At 41.2% G+C, this 26,120-nt stretch overlaps 1 protein-coding gene across 3 annotated transcripts in view; it reads left to right on the top strand.

Moving 5' to 3' along the window:
• LOC117515650 (potassium voltage-gated channel subfamily D member 2-like) overlaps window positions 1-26,120 on the top strand; it is a 165,361-nt gene that overhangs the window by 128,627 nt on the left and 10,614 nt on the right. For 2 of the 3 annotated variants that reach the window (XM_034176297.1, XM_034176299.1), the window contains exons 3-5: window positions 23,995-24,157; window positions 24,546-24,644; window positions 25,522-25,620. In XM_034176297.1, the coding sequence (XP_034032188.1) occupies window positions 23,995-24,157; window positions 24,546-24,644; window positions 25,522-25,620 (361 nt within the window). The remainder of the gene's footprint in view (window positions 1-23,994; window positions 24,158-24,545; window positions 24,645-25,521; window positions 25,621-26,120) is intronic. The other variant, XM_034176298.1, reaches the window with a different exon arrangement.

The raw sequence follows: 26,120 nt of genomic DNA, 5'->3' as shown, positions 1-26,120 counted from the left end.
AGGTTTAAACTCCAGCGTTTGCTGGCTTCTGTTATTCTTCTCTACAAGAGTCAAGACAGAAGTCAGACTACCAGAGCAAGAATTTTAGTTGAGGAAAAGAACTGGTTTTCGATACCCAACCCTAGTGTCTTATATGTCCAATTTGGTTAAAAGATGATGATTTGTTAACTCTTTATGTCTCTCTTTATCTATATGGTGAAAAAAAAATCACGTCATAATTGGACATGTTCATATCGCTAGGATAGGTCAAAAGAAGTGCTCATATGCCGTAGTGAGGCCCAGTATTTTTACCGTTACCAGTTATTTTTGTACTCTAGACATCCTATGCTTTCTAATGATACCAAATTTATAGGGTTGTGGTGGGGTGGGGGAGTGCACATGGGACCATGCTGGCCCATGGCCTGTTTGTAACTGTTTTAATATATCTCAGGTTGTAAAAAGTGAGCGTGTCTTTCAAGTAGCAAGATTTTTTTATTGTTCCCAGAACATCTATGGTCATAAAAGCCTCTGTTGTAATAGAAATATCTTTAATAGTTTTTTTTAGATGTCACTTATGTTACAGTTATGTTTAAGAGAAATTTATTTCTCATCACAGCGACACATCAACTCCTCAGCTGCACTTGATCTTGGAGCCAGACTGCCTTGATACCTTAGCATCACTTCTGGAAAATGACCATTCAATCTTATAGACATCTTAAACTCAGTACTCACAGCCACATTGTACATGATTGCTCCACCTACATTAAAACCACAGCCAACAAAACACACTCACCTTGGTTCAATGACTACTTATGTGGCCTCAAGCATAAGTCGAGAGGTCTAGAGCGAAAATGGCATAATTCAAAACTAGAAGCATTCCACCTCATGTGGAATGATCCTATTCTAGACAATAAGAACACACTATTAGTTACAAAATGGACCTCCTACTCTGATTTGATTTACAGAAATAAGAAGATTCAAAGTTCCTGTTCAACATGGTGGCAACACTTATTCAGGACAACCACCTGTAAGTCTCTCTCCTTTTATAGCATAAGATTTCTTAGATTATTTTGAGAAGAAAATTACCTACACGGCAGTGGCGGCTGGTGAAAAACAGTCTTGGTGGGGCTGCTGTGCCAATAGATTCCCTTGCCTTGTCCAGTACAGGCATTCAAGTGAACAGTCGGAAAATTACTACAATTCAAAACTACAATACTACAATTCAGTTTGTGTGTGTGTGTGTGTGTGAGAGAGAGAGAGAGAGAGAGAGAGAGAGAGAGAGAGAGAGAGAGAGAGAGAGAGAGAGAGAGAGAGAGAGAGAGAGAGAAAATGTTTGTGTGTGTGTGTGTGTGTGTGTGTGTGTGTGTGTGTGTGTGTGTGTGTGTGTGTGTGTGTGTGTGTGTGTGTGTGTGTGTGTGTGTGTGTGTGTGTGTGTGTGTGTGTCTGTGTGAGTGACAGAGAAAACGAGAGAAAATTAAGGTAATATTTTGCATGAACATTACTGAGTGGAATGGAGGCAAAAAAGAAGCTTGAAAAACTTAAATAAAATAACTTGACTAACTAATAACACCAAAACCTTTAAATTAAATTGGTTAAAATTAATTAACAGTGTAGAGGACAAAGCAAATTAAGTATACAAAACCACTTAATTAAATGCGTTGCTAAACTTGGGTTTGTCTTACTATAAGTGTCTTGTGTGAACTCAGTGGCTGAGTTAGAATTTCTTTAAAAAACATGCAAATTGCTATTTTAGGGTTTTGTTTTATTTTGTTTTTAAACTGAGCAAATAATTTGTTTTAGAGTGTGGAATACTCCAAAGAATATTTCACTTCTGTGGACTGATCCTCATAACGTGTAATGAAATCAAAATACCAGCATGGCTGCAGCTTTGAACACTGTTACAAACAGCCCTGGCCTCCCCTATTACCATTATAACTGGTCTGCTGTCCCAATAAAGATCACAGCTTTGACCCCCTAAAACAAACAAAAAAAAACATCACTCATTCATTTTATCTTAAATTTTCATCCTCGTTTCCACACCAGGAGCAACATTCGGGAATAAATCCGAGCAGCTCGTCAGCTCACCTGAGCTGAATCCAGAGGAGTCAGTCCACAGCTGGCAGAGGTGGATGCGCTTCTTTCCACCCCGCAGTAAAGAGCGCAGATCAGCAGCCTCCGTGACGTGTGCGCGCTGACAGTGTGAATGAAGCCTGACACGGTTTATAACGAGTCAGACAAACGTCTGTCCTCCAACCGGGATGTGCAACTGTCATTAAACCACGAGAAAGATCTCATGTGCGCCTCCAAAAGGATCCCCGCCAAACTTTGGTGTCATTGATTTGATGAGTTTTGTGCCGTTTTAAACCTCCGAAGAGTTCTTCAACTTACTCCAGCAAAACACACGGAGACAAAATAAAAATAAATAAATATAACCCAAATGTCGTCGTCGCTCTTCCTGACTGACTGACAGCAGCAGCTGCAGCGTCACGTGTATCACTGACTGTAATCTAACGTTCCCGCATTTTTGTAGTAAGGGCTAAAATTCCGGCGCCCCAAAGCCATTAATTTTGGCAATGTTGATTTGCCAAATATTTATTAATTTTCCCTAGTAACTACATACGATTGGTTATTTCGCTGCACTTCAAGGGCGCTTCGAATGAGCGCCCAAGACGAGGAACGTACGTTTTCTGCTTCTGTTGGTGGAAATGCACTGTTGAATGAGAGTCAGTTGGAGGAAGTGTTGTTTTAATCATTCATATTACATGTAGGCACATACAAGTAAGTAAAACTGACATTGATAATACTTTATATATATATATATATATATATATATATATATATATATATATATATATATATATATATATATATATATATATTATGACTTTTCCCCTTCACATCTAGGAGAGCAGCGCCCGAGCGCCCCCTATGGGCCAGCCACCACTGCTACACGGCCACTACACCCTGTTATTGATGTGTTTGCCATCACTCGTATATCACCTGCATTTACCAAATTTGACATTATTTCACAGGGTGTGCTGACGAAATTTGTAAGTTCTGGTAGAAGCACGACCTGTCTGTTTGACCCTATAGCAAAAAACTGTTTAACCCCTTAACACCCGAATTTATATAGCTGTATATAAAAAAATGTTCTGTGTGTGTTTTTGCCTTTAAGTAGATAGTAAATAATGTTGAGATTATTAATTTCACTTTTGCACAAAAACTAGATAGTACAACCCCTGGCAAAAATTATGGAATCACCGGCCTCGGAGGATGTTCATTCAGTTGTTTAATTTTGTAGAAAAAAAGCAGATCACAGACATGACACAAAACTAAAGTCATTTCAAATGGCAACTTTCTGGCTTTAAGAAACACTATAAGAAATCAAGAAAAAAAGATTGTGGCAGTCAGTAACGGTTACTTTTGTAGAACAAGCAGAGGAAAAAAATATGGAATCACTCAATTCTGAGGAAAAAATTATGGAATCACCCTGTAAATTTTCATCCCCAAAACTAATACCTGCATCATATCAGATCTGCTCGTTAGTCTGCATCTAAAAAGGAGTGATCACACCTTGGAGAACTGTTGCACCAAGTGGACTGACATGAATCATGGCTCCAACACGAGAGATGTCAATTGAAACAAAGGAGAGGATTATCAAACTCTTAAAAGAGAGTAAATCATCACGCAATGTTGCAAAAGATGTTGGTTGTTCACAGTCAGCTGTGTCTAAACTCTGGACCAAATACAAACAACATGGGAAGGTTGTTAAAGGCAAACATACTGGTAGACCAAGTAAGACATCAAAGCGTCAAGACAGAAAACTTAAAGCAATATGTCTGCAAAATCGAAAAATGTACAACAAAACAAATGAGGAATGAATGGGAGGAAACTGGAGTCAACGTCTGTGACCGAACTGTAAGAAACCGCCTAAAGGAAATGGGATTTACATACAGAAAAGCTAAACGAAAGGCATCATTAACACCTAAACAGAAAAAAACAAGGTTACAATGGGCTAAGGAAAAGCAATTGTGGACTGTGGATGACTGGATGAAAGTCATATTCAGTGATGAATCTCGAATCTGCATTGGGCAAGGTGATGATGCTGGAACTTTTGTTTGGTGCCTTTCCAATGAGATTTATAAAGATGACTGCCTGAAGAGAACATGTAAATTTCCACAGCCATTGATGATATGGGGCTGCATGTCAGGTAAAGGCACTGGGGAGATGGCTGTCATTACATCATCAATAAATGCACAAGTTTATGTTGATATTTTGGACAGTTGAAAGGATGTTTGGGGATGATGAAATCATTTTTCAAGGTGATAATGCATCTTGCCATAGAGCAAAAACTGCAAAAACATTCCTTGCAAAAAGACACATAGGGTCAATGTCAATGAGCAGATCTGATTTGATGCAGGTGTTAATTTGGGGGATGAAAATTTACAGGGTGATTCCATAATTTTTTCCTCAGAATTGAGTGATTCCATATTTTTTTCCTCTGCTTGGTCTAAAAAAGTAACCGTTACTGACTGCCACAATCTTTTTTTCTTGATTTCTTATAGTGTTTCTTAAAGCCAGAAAGTTGCCATTTGAAATGACTTTAGTTTTGTGTCATGTCTGTGATCTGCTTTTTTTCTACAAAATTAAACAACTGAATGAACATCCTCTGAGGCCGGTGATTCCATATTTTTTGCCAGGGGTTGTAATATTGGGTATTGTGGTAATGACTTTATGTTATAATGTTATAATAATAATGATGGTCTGTTGCAAATTTGCGACAACAGGCATACAGGTCAATTTGGTAAGTTGCATATTTGAGTCGGAGATTGTAGCATACATGCGACGATGGGCGTTAAGGGGTTAAGGACCTGTGGCCTACTCTTGGGCCTACTGTGTTGGAATTATGGCCAGTAACTGCTGGCAATCTCATACATATAAATCACCCCAATAGAGCGCTTCGCTCTCAGACTGCAGGCTTACTTGTAGTTCCTAGGGTTTGTAAGAGTAGAATGGGAGGCAGAGCCTTCAGCTTTCAGGCTCCTCTCCTGTGGAACCAGCTCCCAATTCAGATCAGGGAGACAGACACCCTCTCTACTTTTAAGATTAGGCTTAAAACTTTCCTTTTTGCTAAAGCTTATAGTTAGGGCTGGATCAGGTGACCCTGAACCATCCCTTAGTTATGCTGCTATAGACGTAGACTGCTGGGGGGTTCCCATGATGCACTGTTTCTTTCTCTTTTTGCTCTGTATGCACCACTCTGCATTTAATCATTAGTGATCGATCTCTGCTCCCCTCCACAGCATGTCTTTTTCCTGGTTCTCTCCCTCAGCCCCAACCAGTCCTAGCAGAAGACTGCCCCTCCCTGAGCCTGGTTCTGCTGGAGGTTTCTTCCTGTTAAAAGGGAGTTTTTCCTTCACACTGTAGCCAAGTGCTTGCTCACAGGGGGTCGTTTTGACCGTTGGGGTTTTACATAATTATTGTATGGCATTGCCTTACAATATAAAGCGCCTTGGGGCAACTGTTTGTTGTGATTTGGCGCTATATAAAAAAAAATTGATTGATTGATTGATTGATTTTGAGGATTGCTTTGCGTCAGTAAAAACCTGGATGTCCAGCAATTTCTTGTATCTATTAAACCTTGTAATTATTAGAATGGCCTAAGCAGTGGGTCACTGCTCTGAGTCTGGTCTGCTCGAGGTTTCTTCCTCAAGAGGGAGTTTTTCCTTTCCACTGTTGCCTGTGTACTTGCTCCAAAGGTTGGTAAGGTTAGACCTTATTTGTGTGAAACGCTTTGAGGCAGCTTTGGTGTGAGTTGGCGCATAAATGAACTAAATTGAAATTGAATTGGACTGGAGGATGTCCAGTTTGGTGACCTTAGAGTTGCATGTCTGCTTTTGGTGGATGAAGTAGTTCTGTTGGTTTCATCTGACAGTGTTGTCCAATGTGTACTGTGCAGGTTTGAGGCCAAGTGTGAAGCGACTGGGATGAGAATCAGTACCCCCAAATCTGAGACCATGACTTTTTGTTGGAAAAGGGTGGCATGTCTCCTCTGTGGAGTTTGAGTATCTCAGGGTCTTGTTCGTGAGTGGGGGTAAGCAGTGATTCACTTAAAAATTTGCTAGCATCACATAATGCAATGCTAACAGGCACACTTTAGCATTAAAACCTGCTAGCGTCATATAACATGTTGCTGTTACCTACCACTTAGCGATGCTAACAGACTAACATGAGCATGAACGTAGTGTCTCCATTGTGAGCAACAAGATTTATAATGTGCTTAAAAAACACATTTGCAATTTTGCTCAGAAAAACCATACTGCTCATCTTCAGGTAATTTTATATGTTGCCTGGAAAAAATGACTGAGAAGGCTAACTATGTGTGGTTTTAGAGTTTGTCACTGGACAGATGGACTAACTAACATAATAAACACACAGATTTAGGCCTACCATTTTGGATACTGTTTTATTTTTGTCACCTCAGAGTTCAGCATTACAAGAGGGACTGTGGTTTGGTGTCAACAGATTCAGCAATTACACTCAAATTAAATTAGCTCCAGTCAAAAATTTTGACTTGGAAAAGCATCATATCACAAACGTTAATGCACGTTCACTTGTGCTTCAGTGTGACTCTGACATCTTGACGTAGAGGCGTAACTCCATAAATTTTGCTCTTCATAAATACACCCAGAAAATTGACATATTTTGTCACTCATGTTAGCATTCTGTGACATCCAGAGGGTTTAATTCATTTTCTTGAGCTCCTGAATTCATAGTTGTGTGAGCTTGATGGAGTTCATGAGGAAAATTACTTTTTTTTTTCTTTTCTTTTTTTTTTTGGTGCATCTATTATTTAACTGTCAGCAGGGATGAAACTGTGCTCTTTCAGCCTAGTGAAGAAGGTGCAGAGAACCTCATTGTCATGGAACATTGCTCCATTTGCTCCTTGTCATGAATTGTAAAAAAAAAAAGCATCACCTTTTATACCTTTTTTGTCAGATCTTTTGTTGAGACTCATGTCCACTCTGACATTCTTATATTTCACATTATGCCCTCAGGAAATGTACCCACTTTAATGGTATCTGCTGGTTCCCGTCCTTGTCACTCTGCTGTTGTCCCTGCATGCTTTTAATGTGTCAGTCTGTCATTATAAACGTATAACTGGTACAGTCAGTGACAGTATCTGAGTTTGGGGTAATTGACAGGTTTTGGTCTCACAGGTTTGCAGGGTGGGTGCAGTTGAAGCCATTGAACTGTGAAACTAAGAGAGTGAATTATCCCAGGAAGAGCGTTATATGGAGCTCAGTGTGCACCAGCCATTTTCAGAATGATCAAAGATGAGCCGAGCCGAGGACACCAATGTCACATTTTGCAATGACAAAATATTACAAATTCCAAAACAGTCTGATAGCATTTGACCTTGATGGGTATATATATATATATATATATATATATATATATATATATATATATATATATATATATATATATATATATATATATATATATATATATATACGAGGGCTGTCAATAAAGTAACGGTCCTTTTTATTTTTTTCAAAAAACTATATGGATTTCATTCATATGTTTTTACGTCAGACATGCTTGAACCCTCGTGCGCATGCGTGAGTTTTTCCACGCCTGTCGGTGACGTCATTCGCCTGTGAGCACTCCTTGTGGGAGGAGTCGTCCAGCCCCTCGTCGGAATTCCTTTGTCTGAGAAGTTGCTGAGAGACTGGCGCGTTGTTTGATCAAAATTTTTTCTAAACCTGTGAGACACATCGAAGTGGACACGGTTCGAAAAATTAAGCTGGTTTTCAGTGAAAATTTTAACAGCTGATGAGAGATTTTGAGGTGATTCTGTCGCTTTAAGGACTTTTCACGGTGCGAGACGTCGCGCAGCGCTCTCAGGCGCCGTCGTCAGCCTGTTCAAGCTGAAAACCTCCACATTTCAGGCTCTATTGATCCAGGACGTCTTGAGAGAACAGAGAAGTTTCAGAAGAAGTCGGTTTCAGCATTTTATCCGGATATTCCACTGTTAAAGGAGATTTTTTTAATGAAAGACGTGCGGACGGGTCCGCGCGTCGACGTGACGCTCCGCCACAGGAAAAACACCTCTGTTGAAAGCCTTAAGGACAAGTTGGAACATGTCCTGCTGTTAAACAATTTCTCATATACTCACTCCACTGAAAGCCATCAAAAGCTGCCTGGATTTTACAAATGGTTATTAACACGGAGGTGTTTTTCCTGTGCCGCCGCACCGCATCGGCTGCGTCCCGACGCGCGGACCCGTCCGCACGTCTTTCATTAAAAAAATCTCCTTTAACAGTGGAATATCCGGATAAAATGCTGAAACCGACTTCTTCTGAAACTTCTCTGTTCTCTCACGACGTCCTGGATCAATAGAGCCTGAAATGTGGAGGTTTTAAGCTTGAAACAGGCTGACGACGCCGCCTGAGAGCGCTGAGCGACGTCTCGCACCGTGGGAAGTCCTTAAAGTGACAGAATCACCTCAAAATCTCTCATCAGCCGTTAAAATTTTCACTGAAAACCAGCTTAATTTTTCGAACCGTGTCCACTTCGATGTGTCTCACAGGTTTAGAAAAAATTTTGATCAAACAACGCGCCAGTCTCTCAGCAACTTCTCAGACAAAGGAATTCTGACGAGGGGCTGGACGACTCCTCCCACAAGGAGTGCTCACAGGCGAATGACGTCACCGACAGGCGTGGAAAAACTCACGCATGCGCACGAGGGTTCAAGCATGTCTGACGTAAAAACATATGAATGAAATCCATATAGTTTTTGAAAAAATAAAAAGGACCGTTGCTTTATTGACAGACCTCGTATATAATTATTTATTTATTTATTTAGACGCCTTTACGGTGTCAAATCTTGTGCGGAATCATGTTCTCGCTGGGGAGGTCGAGATTTGTTTGTCAGTGTAAACAAGCGTTTGCGGCAACTTGTTTGCAACGTTGCATCGTTATGGAGGTGAGTTCAACCAAATATGTATTTAGGTGTTTAACTAAGATAATCGTGAGTCTTTAATGTGAGTTTTATAAAAATTAAAAAAAGCGTGTTGCTGTTAGGGTTGCGTGTAACAAACCGATTCTTTTCAGGTATCCTTAAGTTAAGGGGCTCTGGGCGGAGGAGCGATACCCCCAGAAGCTAAAGGTTTTTAGCCATGCTAATGCTCCCAGGAAGCATTCACTGAAAATAAAGCCTGAAGGATCTAAATGAAATGGTGAGGATTTTCCATGTGAAATGCAAATACAGAAAATGCTTAAAATGGCAGGGGGTTAAGAAGGCTGTAGTTGAGGGGTTTGGGTGGTGAAATCCCCCCCCCCCCAAGTTGAAGGTTTTAGCCATGCTAATGCTCCCAGAAGCATTTACTGAAAATAAAGTCTGAAGGATCTAAATGATATGGTGAGGATTTTCCAGGCATGTGAGATGCAAATAAAGAAAATGCTTAAAATGGCAGGGGGTTAAGAAGGCCACAGTTGGGGAGGGGGTCTGAAGGGGTGCGAAGCCCCCCAGAAGCTGAAGGTTTTTAGTCATGCTAATGCGCCCCAGAAGCATTTACTTAAAAAAAAAATTCTGAAGGACCTAAATGACTTGGTGAGATGCTGAAGAGGTTTGCTCGTTCAGGTCCACGACATATACATATTATGATTGGAGCATTTTTAAATTTTCACCCCTGTGTAATTCTTCACTTGACCCCTACCTGGCTGCCCATTGTAAATTCAAGTGGACATCCTGCCTTTTCAAGAGAGTAATGTCTAAGGTGTATTTGTGCCAGATTTGGTGCTTGCATCACCATCTGAAGGATTCACTTACCTGCTGCACTATTGCAGCAGTTATTAATTCAGTCATATGTCTTCTACAGTGGTGGTGCCCCCTGCTGATCCCTCCATGCTGCTTCTTGTATGTGTTCATGCATACTGCTGTTCATTTTGTGTGTGGGAACCTTCACTCACTCAGGTGTGTGTGTGTGTGTGTGTGTGTGTGTGTGTGTGTGTGTGTGTGTGTGTGTGTGTGTGTGTGTGTGTGTGTGTGTGTGTGTGTGTGTGTGTGTGTGTGTGAGTGAAATGGACTTACTGTAAGTAGTAATACAGCTTTCGTTGATTTGCTGGTGTAATCTCTTTAAATCTTTTCTTTGTCATTAAATCTGTTTCCTCAAATCTGACTTTGTTATGTCAATTTGATTAATACAATAAAGCATTCTGATTTGCCAGCTGATTCAAATGAGGAAGAATAAACCACCCTGCTTTATCTCATGCATTATCTATCTCTCCTTTTCATTCCTATAATTAAGGAAACTGCAATCTGATAATATGAGTTTTAAATTAATTCCAGTCTCACTTCTTTCCCTGCTACTTTGTATAACTCACTCCTCGCTCAGCATTTGTCTAATTTATCTCAGACACATCTGTTATAGATGTGCAATCAGCCTAATCATATGCGATATTGTTTGAAAAGTCAGTCCACACCTTCTTCGCTCTCTATTCACGGTTTTAGAGTATCCCAGAATCCCTTGCACGCTGGGGAGGGAGGCTTCATAATGGCTCAGCTTAATGCTAACTTTAACGTTGAAAACACCATAGACGTGCTAACGCGTTGCCATCGGTCCCGTTTTTAAGTTATAAAATACATCTATCAACTGTTTCAGAAGACCATAACAGGTCCATCCATCCATCCATCCATTTTCTTCCACTTTATCTGGAGTCGGGTCGTAGGGGCAGCAGCTCAAGCAAAGCCGCCCAGACCTCCCGATCCACACACACCTCCCCCAGCTCCTCCGGGGGAACCCCAAGGCGTTCCCAAGCCAGCCGAGAGATGTAGTCCCTCCAGCGTGTCCTGGGTCTTCCCCGGGGCCTCCTCCCAGTGGGACGTGCCCGGAACACCTCTCCAGCGAGGCGTCCAGGGGGCATCCGGAAAAGATGCCCGAGCCACCTCAACTGACTCCTTTCGACGTGGAGGAGCAGCGGCTCAACTCCGAGCTCCTCCCGAGTGACCGAGCTCCTCACCCTATCTCTAAGGGAGCGCCCAGCCACCCTGCGGAGGAAACTCATCTCAGCCGCTTGGACTCGCGATCTCGTTCTTTCGGTCGGTTTAACATAAAAAGGTAAATATTACTCACAGACTTATGCTCTTTAGGGTTTTAGCGGGGAAAAATTAAGATAAAGCGAAAAGAACCAACAAAGCAGCAGATCGAAGATTGAAGCACTACTTCATTGGTTCAAGGTTCAAAGCAAAGCCGCACTGCAGAAACGGTTGATTATACAGACCCGCTGCAGGGTCTGTAATCAATGTAGAGAAATTATCATTTTTCCTGACAAACACCTTCAAAAACAATGGCCACTCTGAAGGACCGATAAGGGAATCGTTAAGCAAAAAAGCTATTGATGTCGATGGATCGAATAATTTCTTAACTCCCTTCTTCTTCTTTCTTAACTCTTAATTTTAAGCATTTTTCTTTATTTGCATCTCATGTGTGGACAAGTCCTCACCATCTGATTTAGGTCCTTCACACTTAATTCAGCAAATGTGTCTGGGGAGCATTAGCATGGCTAAAAAAAAAAATCAAGCAATTTACACACTAGTCACTGACTGACCTCACATCCTGTCAAGGTGTGCATTGACGCTCACTCTAGCATTTCTGGATTCAATGTCAATTCAGCATTTAGCATTTCCTGTTTCGGTGTCAACTGTGCACTGATTCCCACAAGATCTCCTCTATTCCCATCTCTTCTTTCTCTTTTTAAAATTTTACTTTCTTTGCTTTTTTAATTGAGACAAAAAGTTACACAGAGGATAAACATACCAGCACAAAGCAACATAATGAAAAACAGGTCAATATCCTCTGCTGTAGCTCCAGCAAGTGTTCACCATTTGACATTTCCTGTTTCACTGTGGGCTCAAAATTTGGCACTTCCTGTTTCAGTGTCAACTTGCCACTGACTTCCTGTGAGATCCTACAAGCTCTCTTCTATTGTCCATCCAGGAAGTGTAAATCCAGGAAGTGTAGATCCAGGAAGTGTTCAATATTTGACTTTTCCTGTTTCACTGTGGACTCAAATTTTGGCACTTCTTGATTTGATGTCGACTTGGCACTGAATTCCCATGAGATTCCATTAGTTCTCCTCTATTGTCAGTGAGATGTAGAACGAGTGGTGGAAAGGCCTCGCAGTGAAAACTCAGCTTTGCGCCGACACCGGGGACTACAGAGGGTTCTTCAAAGCCCTAAAGGCAGTGTATGGCCCTTCGTACCAGGTGCAGAGTCCACTGCACAGTGCAGACAGTCAGTTGCTTCTCACAGACAAGGCATCAATCTTGAGTCTATGGTCGCAACACTTTCAGATGCTTTTTAGCACTGAGCACACGGTACAAGACTCAGCAATTCTTCACATCCCCCAACAACCAGTTAAGACAGAAATGGACGAAGTTCCAACCCTTGTTGAGATCATAAAGGCCATAGACCAGCTGAAGTGTGGCAAGGCTGCTGGAATTGATAGAATTCCACCAGAGATTTGGAAGCATGGGGGGTCCAACGCTACACACCAAACTGCATGAACTGCTCATTTGCTGCTGGGAACAGGGCAAATTACCACAAGATCTCTGTGATGCAGTCATTATCACCTTGTACAAAAACAAGGGAGGGAAGTTAGACTGTTCAAACTACTGCAGGATTACGTTACTCTCCAACGCAGGCAAGATTCTAGCCAGGGTGCTATTGAACAGACTGATACCGCACATCGCAGACGAACACTTCCCAGAGAGCCAATGCGGCTTCAGAGCCAATAGGAGTACAATCGATATGGTCTTTGTCCTATGATAGCTCCAGCAGAAGTGTCACGAGCAGAACAAGGGCCTCTACATAACATTTGTGGACCTGGCAAAAGCTTTTGACACTGTGAGCAGAAATGGTCTCTGACAAATCTTGCAACTCTTCGGCCCTGGAAATCAGCCTGAAGAAGACAGAAGTCCTGTACCAGCCAGCACCTCAGGAAGAGTATTAGCCTCCTCATATCATCATCTGCCAGTCAGAGCTGAAGTCAGTCCACCAGTTCAGCTATCTAGGGTGTACCATCTCTTCAGATGCCAAGATCGACAAAGAAGTTGAAAACAGACTGGCAAAAGGAAACAGTGCGTTCGGCAGGCTCTACAAGCAAGGGTGGAAAAACAAACATCTGAAGAACGGCACAAAGATCAGTGTGTATCGCTCAGTCGTACTCACCACACTCCTGTATGGTTCAGAGTCATGGGTCACTTACCCTCATCACATACGAATACTTGAGCGTTTCCATCAGTGCTGTCTACGTTTCATCCTAAATAAAACATCTACTGGAGCAACTTTGTCACAAACATCGAAGTCCTTGAACAAGCGTGAGCTCCCAGTATTGATGCAATGCTCATGAAGACACAGCTTCGCTGGGCAGGGTGCATCTCTCGAATGGAAAACCACCGACTGCCCAAGATCGTCCTCTACAGGGAGGTCTCCACCGGGCACCGTGACAGAGGAGCACCAAAGAAAAGATTCAAAGACTCCCTCAAGAAATCTCTATGTCAGCATGCCACATCAGACATCAACAGTGGTCAGCCCTTGCTGCCAACTGAGATGCTTGGCGTCATACAGTCAACCAGTCAGTGTCTTCCTTCGAGAACGATCGCAAAGCCGCCCTTGAGGAAAAGCGAAACAGAAGGAAAAACCGTGACGCCACAGCACTAACCCCAGATTTGACATTCCCCTGCAGCTGCTGTGGCTGAGTTTGTCTGTCAAGGATTGGCCTTATCAGCAACCAGCAAGCCTGTGCCAGACATGGACAACACCCCTAACAGATCTTGCTCGCGAAGTCAAGCCAAGAAGAAGATTAAAATAGACAAAATCCACTATATGTATGTAACGGATTAGTCACAGTCAGGAGGCGACGGACGATGTCTGGGGAATCCCCAGCACCAATTAGGCTTATGCATTTCCTTGATTAAACGCCTGATCTTGAATAAGGGTCTGCCTCACTTAATGGCCGGGTCAAAACTTCATCTGAAAAAAATCAATGTCTGCCTTAAATAAGCACAGAGCATTATGTGCATTAAAAGGATTACATTTTGTCACATCACTCATTTTTAGAAGTCCGCTGCGGAGTGGCACCTTAAAATCCTAAAGTCTGATTTATTCAGTAACTCCGTGGCCATGTAATGAGGTCAACGTGCGCGTAACCCTTTCAAAATTCTCCATCGCGTTGATGGGCATCTTAACGCAACTTACCACAGGACGAGTGGCTTTATCTGGATGAATTTGTCCCTCAACAAACAACACGTCTTTATAGAATCATCAACCTCCAAACCAATGTTACGGTGCATGCAATTTCCTTCCATGAATTGCGGGTCACTTGAGCATGTTTTTCCAACTCTGTGTTGCAAATTTGGTCATATTTGCAGATTTTCTTCCAAACAAATGTTCCTCGATTTTATCCACAATCGAAATGTAATCTGCGTGTGAAACTGGAAGTAACCCTTGTGGTCTCCATCATTAAGGGGTCAAAAGTTAAAGTTGCTCCAATTTTGGTAAAAAGTGACCCCTGTACAAAATGACACTGACCTTTGTCACCATTCTTGCTGTTTGTATCCCGTAACTCCATAGAATTCAGTCACAGATAGTCCAAACTATACCTTTTTGGAATCTTTATGATCAGGCAAATAATGTGGAATATTTTTCAATATGATTGGAGCATCTTTTAATTTTGACCTCTGTGTAATTCTTCAATTGACCCCTACCTGACCACTGATTGAAAAGTCAAGTGGCCAGTCGGTTTTTTTCAAAGAGGAGTGTCTAAGGAGTATTCCTGCCGAATTTGATGCTTTCATCACCATTTGCATGATTGTTTAACTTATCTGCTGCACTATTGGGCAAGGTCCTTAATCCCATAGTTGCTCCCAGTGTGTAGTGAGCACCTTGTATGGCAGCACCTTGACATCAGGGTGAATGTGAGGCGTTATTTGAGTGTCTGATGCAGATGGAAAAGTGCTATATAAATGCAGTCTATTTTACCATTTATGATTTAAATTAACCCCACCCAACAACTGCTAAAAAACTCACTAAAAACCATATCTTTCACTACAGTTTATGAGGCAGCCATCTTGGATTGTGAACTCAGGGTGTTCCAACAAGTTGAAAACCTGGAAGTTCAACTTCTGGGGGCATTCCTGGTGGGCATAACTAGGAATTCCAATATCAGAATACAACTGGAATACGGTTGGGTGTTTTATTTTTATTTTTGCTTTAGACCTCTTTGATTGAAAAAAAGGACCCTGGGTACACACAAATTCAGCAGCTGTGTGTACACCAGCACATAACTTGTATGTCCGTGCACGACCCTCCGTTCAGTTTTTATACCACATACAGTACTTGGCAGCAGCTCAAATGATAAGAAAAAGTTACATTTTTACAATGTGAGAGTTTATCTCAAGAGACTGTAATAGGCTTGTCTCGGGGGAAAGAAAATAAAGTCAAAACAGACATATAGTCACCCAGCTAGCTCTGTTTTTCTTGCTTCCCACTAAGCAGATGGCCGTCAGATTTCAGATACAAGGTTCTGGAAGACAATCAAGGAACAAGATTGCTTTTTAGGGTGGGGTGTGGGGGAATTGGTTTAAATGAATGTCAAATTAAAGGCCTTTTTTTTTTGCACACATGCACACCCATGTGTGTGTGTGTGTATGTGCTCCTGTGTATTTGCACACAGGCCCCTCCTGGCGGAATACTGCACCATTTTTTTAATGTCAGCCTCACAAATGCTGCCACACCAGTTGATACAGCGACTCAAGAATGTTTGATCTATCTATTATCCAAGCCAGGCGGCGACATTCATCTGTGGAATTGAAAATATTCCTTTTAGCCTGACATTTCTCCTTCACCATCTGAGAGAAACGTTTGGTTTCATTGTCTCACTGCGCCGGGCTTCATCTGCAGTGCTGTCACCCTCACTGTGGGACAATTCCACAGAATGTGCACTTTTTAAGAGCGGTGCAAATGTAAGCGCTGTACGGTTTCAGCTGGGTGGAAATGGGGAATTGATACTCAGTCATTTCGACACTCCTCTTCCTCTTCTGCAGGGCGGATAGGATCTGGTCATCTATCTTTGTGTCTCCCCCATGTCAGTTCTGGGTAGTGGACGTGGATACCTGGTACTCGGAGACAACAAGAACAAAGAGGAACATTACTTTAATCTCTCATGCTGTTAATTCTTCCCCTTGCCATCATCTAGGAGACTGGGCTTTTGTGTATCTCAGCCTCCCCCCTTATGAACAATCCATCACTGTTAGTGCGTTCCTCCAGAGTGCACTTGCTTCTTTTTTGTCTTTTTCCTCCTGCTCACTACTGTACTTTGTTTTCAAAAGACGACACTTGCTGAAGGGACTGTAATATATTGTATTCCACAGCTGACTGTTTTCACAACTATCAGCAACTTGCCGATTTTCCCAATGGAGCAAAATGCAAGTGAGCAGTCACATTTATGTTAGGGAACATTATCCACTATCTTTTTTTTTTATGTGAATCTCTTAATAGGCTTTCAACGGTATGTCCAGAATCGATAATTGACACCTGCTGTCAGGGTTCTGCAGCGATTACACAGGAAAATGACTGGACCTTTAATGAACTGTTAATGACATCTGTGTGAGATTACTCAACTTGAAAGAAAACTGTTGTACACCGAGTCTCATGAAGCGTGATATTAAAATGTCCACTTTTACATCTTTCTGCCCAAGCTCGGTAAAAGCCCAGACTGCTGGGGCCCAATGTGATGGAAACCTGAGGCTAATGACTCAAGCAGACGGCTGTGGGCATTAGACAACTTCATTTATGAAATAGTCAACCTCCCGTGTAGCGATACATTCACATTACCCTGCCTCACTTGAGAGACGCGCGGTTGTCGCAGCCACTGAGCAATGCTGATGTCCTTTCCTACCTGCATTCATCTTGCTCTCTGGAGGTAATGTTCTTCTCAGGTCATTTGCGCATTAGGATCTCAATCATTTATCTCACCCACCTACATGCTTGTGGACTGCAGGTTCTCCACGCCACATTTTATTTACACAGTAAATCATTCATTTGCAGGCTTTCATCCCCCCCGCAGCAGTGCCGCATGTGGTATAAGAAGTCAATGGAGGGCTGTGCATGAACATACAAGTTGTGTTCAAATGATTAGTGTATATAATTAGTAGTTTTGTGCCTGCTTTTATTAACTGCCTTGAAGAAATCAGGGTTTCACTCCATAATTATTTCATGATGCTGAATGATAATTGGCTCTCCGTGTGGAATGTAACAGAGCTCAATGTTTTTGTCAGTGCAGTATTCAAAATACGATGTTTGGTTGTACAATGAAATGGAGGTGATGCTAATGTGGAGAAAGTGGAATCATGAACATGGTTTTAGATTTGCCTTGAGCATTGAGGTGTGAATGTATTAATCTCTTCAATGGCATGAAATGGTTCCACTTGACATATATGTACTATTACTATTAATCTCCTCATAGTGAATGTATAGCCTGTTCAATGTTTGCAAAATGTAAATAAGTTATGTATTAGGTGCGCCTTTGGAAAACGATAAATTCAGATGAGCTGTGGAGACAGTGCTTTCTAAACTGCAGAGTAGCCCCACATGTAATCACATGGTGGAAAAAAGTACAATAATTAACTATAAATGTGGTTTATGTTGGACCTTTCAGCAAGTTCAACTTATCACAGTATTCACAGATTTATTACCTCCGCCATGGAGGTTATGTTTTCGGCCGCGTCCGTTGGTTGGTTGGTTAGTTGGTTTGTTAGCAGGATTACTCAAAAAATCCTCAACGGATTTCAATGAAATTTTTATCAGGGGTGTATCTTGGCCTAACTTAGAAGTCTTTAAATTTTGGTAATGAGCCGAAACACGATCCGGATCCAGTAATTTTTTTAAAGATTCTTTATCATTGCAGGATAGTGCCAATTTCAACATTTTTGCATCTAACTTCATGAAGACGGGTCACAAAGGCTGAAGAACAATGAAGTTACGACAAAACAATAATTTAGCATTTGTTTCACCTCAATGAATAAACTTGCTTTTAGAAAATTTACAAAAAAGTGTAGTTCATGCAGTTTCTCTTTATAAATGCATTTGCTGAAGATCTAAGGGTTTAACCCTCTGGGGCCAACGCCGTCGTATATGATGGCTGAGACCAAACTTTACTAAATTATACCTAACTTTTTAATGATATGAGATAGAAACTTACTTTTTTGCTGAAAGGTTAATTCCACAGACTTTCGAGCCACCGTCCACCATCTTTGTACTCCTCATAGAAGCTGTGTGATGACATGAGCAATGTGAGTGTCCAATCAGAATTGGTTCACCATCACATGGTTTTCCAAAATCCAATCGTAGGGCAGATTCACCTCACGTGACACACCAAAGATTGTTTTTAGGAGTGATGTGTTACTAGTTTATTATAGTTTGCTGTGTGTTTTGAATAAATGTGTGTGGAAAATTATTTTCTGCTTTACTTTTTCCTTTCTTATTTCTGATTGTAAACCTTTATTACCTCCGCCAAGGAGGTTATGTTTTTGGTCGCATCTGTTGGTTGGTTGGTTGGTTTGTTAGCAGGATTACTTAAAAAATCCTCAATGGATTTCAATGAAATTTTTACCAGGGGTGTGTCTTGGCCTAACTTAGAAGTCATTAAATTTTGGTAATGATCCGGAACACGATCCGGATCCAGTAATTTTTTTAAGGATTCTTTATCATTGCAGAATAGGGCCAATTTCAACATTTTTGGATCTAACTTCATGAAGACGGGTCACAAAGGCTGAACAAAAATTAAGTTACGACACAACAATAATTTAGCATTTGTTTCTCCTCATTGAATAAAGTTGTTATTAGAAAATAAAAAAAACTTGTGTAGTTCATGCAGTTTCTCTACATTTGCTGAAGATCTAAGGGTTTAACCACTGAATCTGAAACATCACGGTAGATCCGTGAAATGACGTGGAATAAGTCTCTTTGCCAAAGGGTATTCCATGTGACGTCAGTGACCCTATGGCCTTGGCGGAGGTTTGCGCTCTGCGAGTGCTTCTAGTTAAGAGAGAAACACACAGTGACACATGCTCTTTCACTATTCCAAATAATTACATGTTCTAGTTTTGTACCTTGAATATTGCCAGCATTGGGGACATTACATTTGAAATTTAATAAGTTACAGATTACTACTTACTTTGTTCAAATGTAAGAAATAATGTAACAATTTTAAAGACTTCATTGGAGTAATGTACCTAACTCATGACTTTTGGTTACATTTCTGTCAAATATTTTAAACTGGACATTAAAGGTGAAAAATCTTGAAAATATAAACTTAGCCCTGCCTGTGTAGACCTCACAAAAATGATTTCTGTCTGTTATTAAAAGTTCTTCAATATGACTTCACTTACGTTTACATGGTCGCCTGCAGAGAACGTCTGCTCCTTCCCCATATCTCCTAGCATCCCCTTCTTTTCCTTTCTTGGTGGCACGGTGGTTTAGTGGTTAGCACTGGTGCCTAACAGCAAGAAGGTCGTGGGATCGATTCCCGGCCTTTCTGTGTGGAGTTTGCATGTTCTTCCGGTGTCTGCGTGGGTTTTCTCTGGGCACTCTGGTTTCTTCCCACAATCACAAACATGCTTATTTAGGGTCTGCGCCTTTCTCTGCCCCTGACCAAGGCAGCATCTACAGCTGGAGTTGGTCCCCGGGTGCCAGACTGTGGCTTCCCACTGCTCCTAGTGGTTAGATTTTGTCTAACTGTAATTACGATGGGTTGAATGCAGAGGACAAGTTTTGTTGTATGTATGTGTATATATATATATATATATATATATATATACGAGGTCTGTCCATAAAGTAACGGTCCTTTTTATTTTTTTCAAAAACTATACGGCTTTCATTCATATGTTTTTACGTCAGACATGCTTGAACCCTCGTGCGCATGCGTGAGTTTTTCCACGCCTGTCGGTGACGTCATTCACCTGTGAGCACGCCTTGTGGAAGGAGTGGTCCCGCCCCCTCGTTGGATTTTCATTGTCTGGAAATGGCGGAATGAAAAGGACTTTTTTTCCATCAGAATTTTTTCAGAAGCTGTTAGAGACTGGTACCTGGAAACCATTCGAAAAATTTATCTGGCTTTCGGTGAAAATTTTACGGGCTTTACAGAGAATAAGGACTTTAACTACAGCTTTAAGGACCCCTTTAAGGATGGTCGGTGCGCCGCGCTCCAAGCTGCGACGACGAGGCACAAACCACTGGATCATTTCTAAACGGATGGCTCTGTGGATACGAGACCGTCGTGTGCTCTTTCTTTGGTTATCACAAGAGCTGGACATCAGCCATTTTCCGGCAGATTTCACTTTTAACAAGAGATTTTGTCATGGAAAGCCGCGCGGAGGCTTCGCGCGTCACGACCGATTCGCTGATGAAGCGAGACAAAGGAACACCTCCGTTTCGGAGTGTTAGAGGACAAGTTGGGACATGACAGATTAAAAAATAAGGGAATGCTAAAATACCCTTGGCCATATGAGCATTGTCTTCTTTATAGTTTGCAGTTGTTAATTAATTATTAAGATCCTGTAGTCTTGCGTATAATTTGTACATGTTCAATAAAGCCCCTGTAGCATCAATCAATCGATCATAAACAATATTTATGTTTTAACAACGTCTGTAGGAGGGCATGCGTGTGCGTGTACGTTTGCTTTTGAGTTGTCATTAGGTTCCAAAAACATAATTTTCAGTTTTAGATGTGTTTATTTCTCACTAGCTTTTACATAATATATGATAAAGGTGTTATATTTATCCAAAAAAAAGCAAAGTTAGCAGTTAGTGACACCAGGAAGTGACATCACCATGCTAACATCTGCGAGATCATACCATAAAAATAGGAACAGAATGTGACTTTTTAACCTCTTAAAATACCTCTTTAAAATGTCAAGGTTAGCCATCTTTGAACTTGTCCAAGGTCTGTGTCCCAAGAATGTTCCCTGTGAATTTAAATACTCTGGGAGTCATAGGACTGGACTTATGCTGAGCACAGACAGACAGATGGACATATGAACGAAAAGCCTTCGCAATACCTGATGGCCATATTGGATGGCCTCGGGTAATAAAACAAGAAGGGACACTCAATGTAATGGGCTTAGCACATTACATGTCTGACACCCATTCATCTTTGTGATGTAGTGATATTATTACATGTTTCTGTGTGGCCTTGACATTTGATCAATCAGTCAGTTAATATTGTCTCCAAACAGTTTGAGTTAAACAATTATGACCTTGAGTTTGACCTCTCAATGTCAACAAAGGAAGTTCAATGAACATGACAAACACAAAGGTGAAGAGTTAAAATGTTTACAACTTCATATTAGTTTAGTCGCCACCACAGGTGTATATTTAGCCAGTTCTTCAAAATAAGCATTCTAAAGAGCCCTATTGTTTGGGACTCAATTTTAACAGTGGCATTTGGTATTGATTTTTTTTTTTAATAAAATCTCTGTCCTTGGCTGACCCTCAGTCTTTTTTTCCACTGTTTGATCCAAATGGATGAAAACTCTTTGAGATGTTTTCTTCAAGCACAGACACACAGCAATGAAAACATCACCCTTTCATGTGCTTCTGAGTGCAGGTGTAATAAAATCAAATGAAGCATATAAATGGCACATATTCCACTGAAATCTGTCAGTCTGTTCACCTGTGATGCAAAAGTTGGAGGCAGCATTATTTCATACCATACATTAATGATTACCATTGCATTTTTGTTTTTTTTTTTTTGTTTTTTTAATTAAATTAATTTATATGTTATTTTAAGTAGAATAATTTACAAAATGCTCAACATAATAAAATGTCAGGACAATGCAAGTAACAATCCTGCATCCATAAAAAGTCAAGTATGCTATTAAAAAAAAAAATCAGATAAAGATCAGAACCCTCTGAAAGAGATCTGTGAGATGAATGTATGTCAAATATATCTTGAGTCCTCGGCAATCAAGTAACTGTGGCCATGGACACACACAGACACACACGCCAACAGCCTATTTTTAAGCACTGACTCATGATTTGACCCAGAAGAAGTTGATCAAAGTCAGTGTCCTCTGAATATACACATATATGAGAGGGCTGTCAGCTGAAACTGCATCCCAATTATCTTGGGTCTGGAATGATTTGGTGTGGAGTAATTGACCGAAGAAAATAAAGAGGAATCTGTGGTTGTTGCTCTGTATTGACACTGTCTACAAGTTGCTAATGCAGGCTAACAAGTTTGAGAACAAGTGGTGGGCACAGTTCAGCTCATCAGCAAACAGCTAATTAGCAAAGCTAACTTTTTTGTTAGCAGATTAGCTTTTCAGCTAACCTTGAAAACATTAGCAGACTAGTCAGTCCACTAACATTAGTTCAGCTCATTTTAAATCAGCTTATTTAGAAAGAGGGAACTGAAATGTTTGTCAAACCTAAAATCATGCATGTTTTTTCCTGTTAGAGCTAAAGCTACAGTCACATTAGCTACAAATGAGGGTGATACGCACTTGGCTTTGCCGCATGATGGGCGTTCACAGGTCGTGCACTCTAACATCTCCGTAAAATGCTATGGGAGGTGATGGTCAAGTGGTTTTGGGCTTGAGACTAGAGGATCCTCGGTTCAAACCCCAGCCTGACTCGAAAATCACTAAGGACCCTCGGGCAAAGTCCTTAATCCCCAAATTGCTTCCTGTGTGTAGTCAGCGGCTTGAATGGCAGCACCCTGACGTCGGTGTGTTAGTGTGAATGGGTGAATGCGAGGCATCATTGTAAAGTGCTTTGAGCTTCTGATTCAAATGGAAAAGTGTGCAGTTCATTTACCATTTATGTCTTTGTAAATCACTTCAGAGGTATTATCTGGTTACAAAAACAGCATTTTTAGATTTAGAAGTACTTATTTCTTGCTACCTTTTACAAAATATAAGAGAAACATGTCAGATTTATAAAGAAATAAGCTATTTCAGAGCGTTTTTCACCATCTTGGGTTGTTTTGGATAATAGACTTCAGGTCTCCATGACCTGATCTCGGATAAGCGGTTGAAGATGAGTGACTGAGTGAGACTTCAGGTCTGTTTGGGCCCTGTCTAGTTCTCAGCAGAGGAAGTTATCTCTTGCTGTTGCAAAATGCCCAGTATAATTATAAATGAATGGTAAGTCGTCACTTTGCCTCTTTCGCTTGCTGTCGCTTGTAGCTAATGTGACTGTACCTTTATGCACTTATACAAAAAGTAAAACTGACACATCTCATGAAGGCAAAAGGCATCACCTCAACCAGTCTGAGGAGCAGAAGGGCAAGCCTTGTCAATGCATTTATTAGATTATTAAAATATTTTTTTTCCATTTGTATTTTTGTTGTTGTTGTTTCTTAGTATTTCTTATTAGTTTAATACTTTGAGTACTGGCAATAAACATGATGACGATTGGAAAATGCTGTTTTATTTCATTAGTTTTATTATTTCTGTATATTAAGGTAAAACGTTTCGGGAATATCCATATTTACACTTCAACATATAACAATTTCAGATCTTTATGTCAGTTGTTCAGAGTTTTAAAACCAAAAACCAAGTGAAAGCTAAAATTATTTTTTTTAAAAGTTAGCAGTTAGCAGTAGCTTCAGCTAAATGTTTTAGCGGTTTAGCCGTTTCACATTATCACACTTAACATTTCACGGATTAGTATTTGTTGATGCTAACTTGTAGGTTAGGAGTTCAAACCACCATTTGAAACCTCATATTTGTGAAATGGATAATCATGGGCACGATATCACAAGAGAAGGCAAAGGGAGCTTGAGTCCATATTGCCACATTAGCTAAAAAGTAAAAGGAACCTCACTGTGAAATTACACTAAATTCTACATGTTGTAGCTTTGTTTAAATAATGCTCAATGCCAGAGGCTTTTAAAACATGTTTTGTTCTTTTTTCCTCATTATGTGTGTGTTCTGTATCTCAGGTATGGTGACATGGTGCCCAAAACAATCGTGGGCAAGGTGTTTGGGTCCATATGCTCACTGAGTGGGGTGCTGGTCATCGCCTTGCCTGTTCCTGTCATAGTGTCAAATTTCAGCCGTATCTACCACCAAAGCCAGCGGGCAGAGAAACGGCGAGCCCAGAGGGTACTGACTCTCTCTCTCTCTCTCTGCCTGTCTTATCTGCACATAACACAATGACAGGGCAAACATTATCTCCCACAAAGTTAACCTTTTCTATGTCTGTGTGTATTGCTGGGCTAAACTTGTTTGACTGTATTTCAGTGGGAGAAAGGAATAAGAGAGAGAATAACAATGACTGAACAAATGATCTTCAAGACATAGTGTCAGCAGCTTTTCAGCAGCAATATGTGGATTTCTTTCCTAAACTGTTGACTAAGGTAGAATTTCCTAATCGCAGATTTAAGCATAGCCTGTCCCTCCTAAATACTGTGGCTCCCAAAGGGAGACAGAGCGAATTAGTGTGACAGACAAACTGTCAGGGGCTAAAACAGAGGTCTGTTTGTTCAAACAGAAAACTCGACTTGCTAGAATCCGTGCGGCGAAGATTCGAGGCACTAATGCTTATATGCGCTACAAACAAAATGGGCTCCTGATCGACTCGCTGGAGGAGGTAATGGAGGGGCTAAGCCGCGGCTTTTTGGATGACTGACCTGGGCCTCGCTGAAACTTGCATGCTGCTCTGCTCGGGGTCCACGCCGCCACACACCACGGGAGGGGTGGGTGCTGTTCATGCTATGACACAGGGGCTGCTGCCATTGCCAGTGCTTCTGTCGTCGTCTTTGGTCGTCCTCTGTAACATCATCGCATCCTTCAGCTGCAGCATTGGCATGCTTTGTCAAAACCGTCTCTTCCTCTCTGTCCATGCAGCAGGTCGGCCAGCCGTCTGGCACAGCTCAGCTATTACAGCCATACTGATTCACGATCCAACTCTGCATGCCTGTCCAACAGGGTTTGGAGGGGAAAGAGGGGACCAAAGGCTTGGTGAGCAGCAGGTCGCCTGCTCAGCCTGCATCTCCTCTAAACTCTGTTTCTGATGTGTATACTGTGCGATACTTCTCGAGTATCCAGTTTTTGTTTTTGTTTTTTTGTATTTAGTGCCGAATAATACAACATAACTTCCATCCCAGAGCTGCGCAGAGCTTCATCAAAGCGTGTGGTGCTGGTGTGGTACAGAATGTGTGCTGTGTTTGGTGCAGTCTGTTCGATCTGTGTCTAAGTCTGCCACTGCTGTTACACTGAAATGAGTCCTAATTTGACTTTTCTGGTCATTCTCACCAACCCAAATGGAATTTTAGCAGTGAAACATTTCCCTAATTAGTGACTGTGTACATCTTGAAAGCATCCGCATTTCACCAGGTTCTCAGTAGACTGGCTGCCGTGCTACAGATCAACATTACGCACTCTTCACTACATCACAGAGCATTTGGACTCGCGTTGAATTGGTTTGAACCTGCTCATCCGCATCATTTTTCTTTCTGTTTTCCAAGGCCGCCAAGGAGGCCGGACAAGCCTTGGTGGGGAAGGCGGCCAGCCCTCCATTTGAGAGCCAACATCATCACCTGCTGCACTGCCTGGAGAAGACCACGGTAACATTCCTTTCTTCTCACAATCAAAAGCGGCATCTCTTGGAAAATGCACAATCACTTTGGGAATGAACTGTACGTGCTTTAATAACTCACTGTACAAACTGTACGTGTTAAAAATAGAATCAGTCTTGCTGGCTGAGCTTTGTTTTAAATAGTGCTAGCCTGATATACAATGCATCCAGAAAGTATTCACATCGCTTCACTTTGTCGACATTTTATGTTACAGCCTGAATCCAAAATGAATGAAATTAATTTTTTCCTCAAAATTTTACACACAATACCCCATAATGATATTATTTTAAAAAAAGAGGTTTTTGTAAATGTATTAAAAATAAAAAAAAGTAAGAAATGACATGTATACCAGTATACACAGCCTTTGAAATGAAGCTCAAAATTGAGCTCAGGGGCCTCCTGTTTCCACTGATCATCCTTGAGATGTTTCTAAAATTAATTGGAGTCCACCGGAGCCCTTCTCCCCCAATGGCTTATTTTAGATGGGA

Source organism: Thalassophryne amazonica, chromosome 8 (assembly GCF_902500255.1).
Source record: "Thalassophryne amazonica chromosome 8, fThaAma1.1, whole genome shotgun sequence".
NCBI classification, from domain to species: domain Eukaryota; kingdom Metazoa; phylum Chordata; class Actinopteri; order Batrachoidiformes; family Batrachoididae; genus Thalassophryne; species Thalassophryne amazonica.
This window is presented reverse-complemented; position numbering and strand designations above follow the sequence as displayed.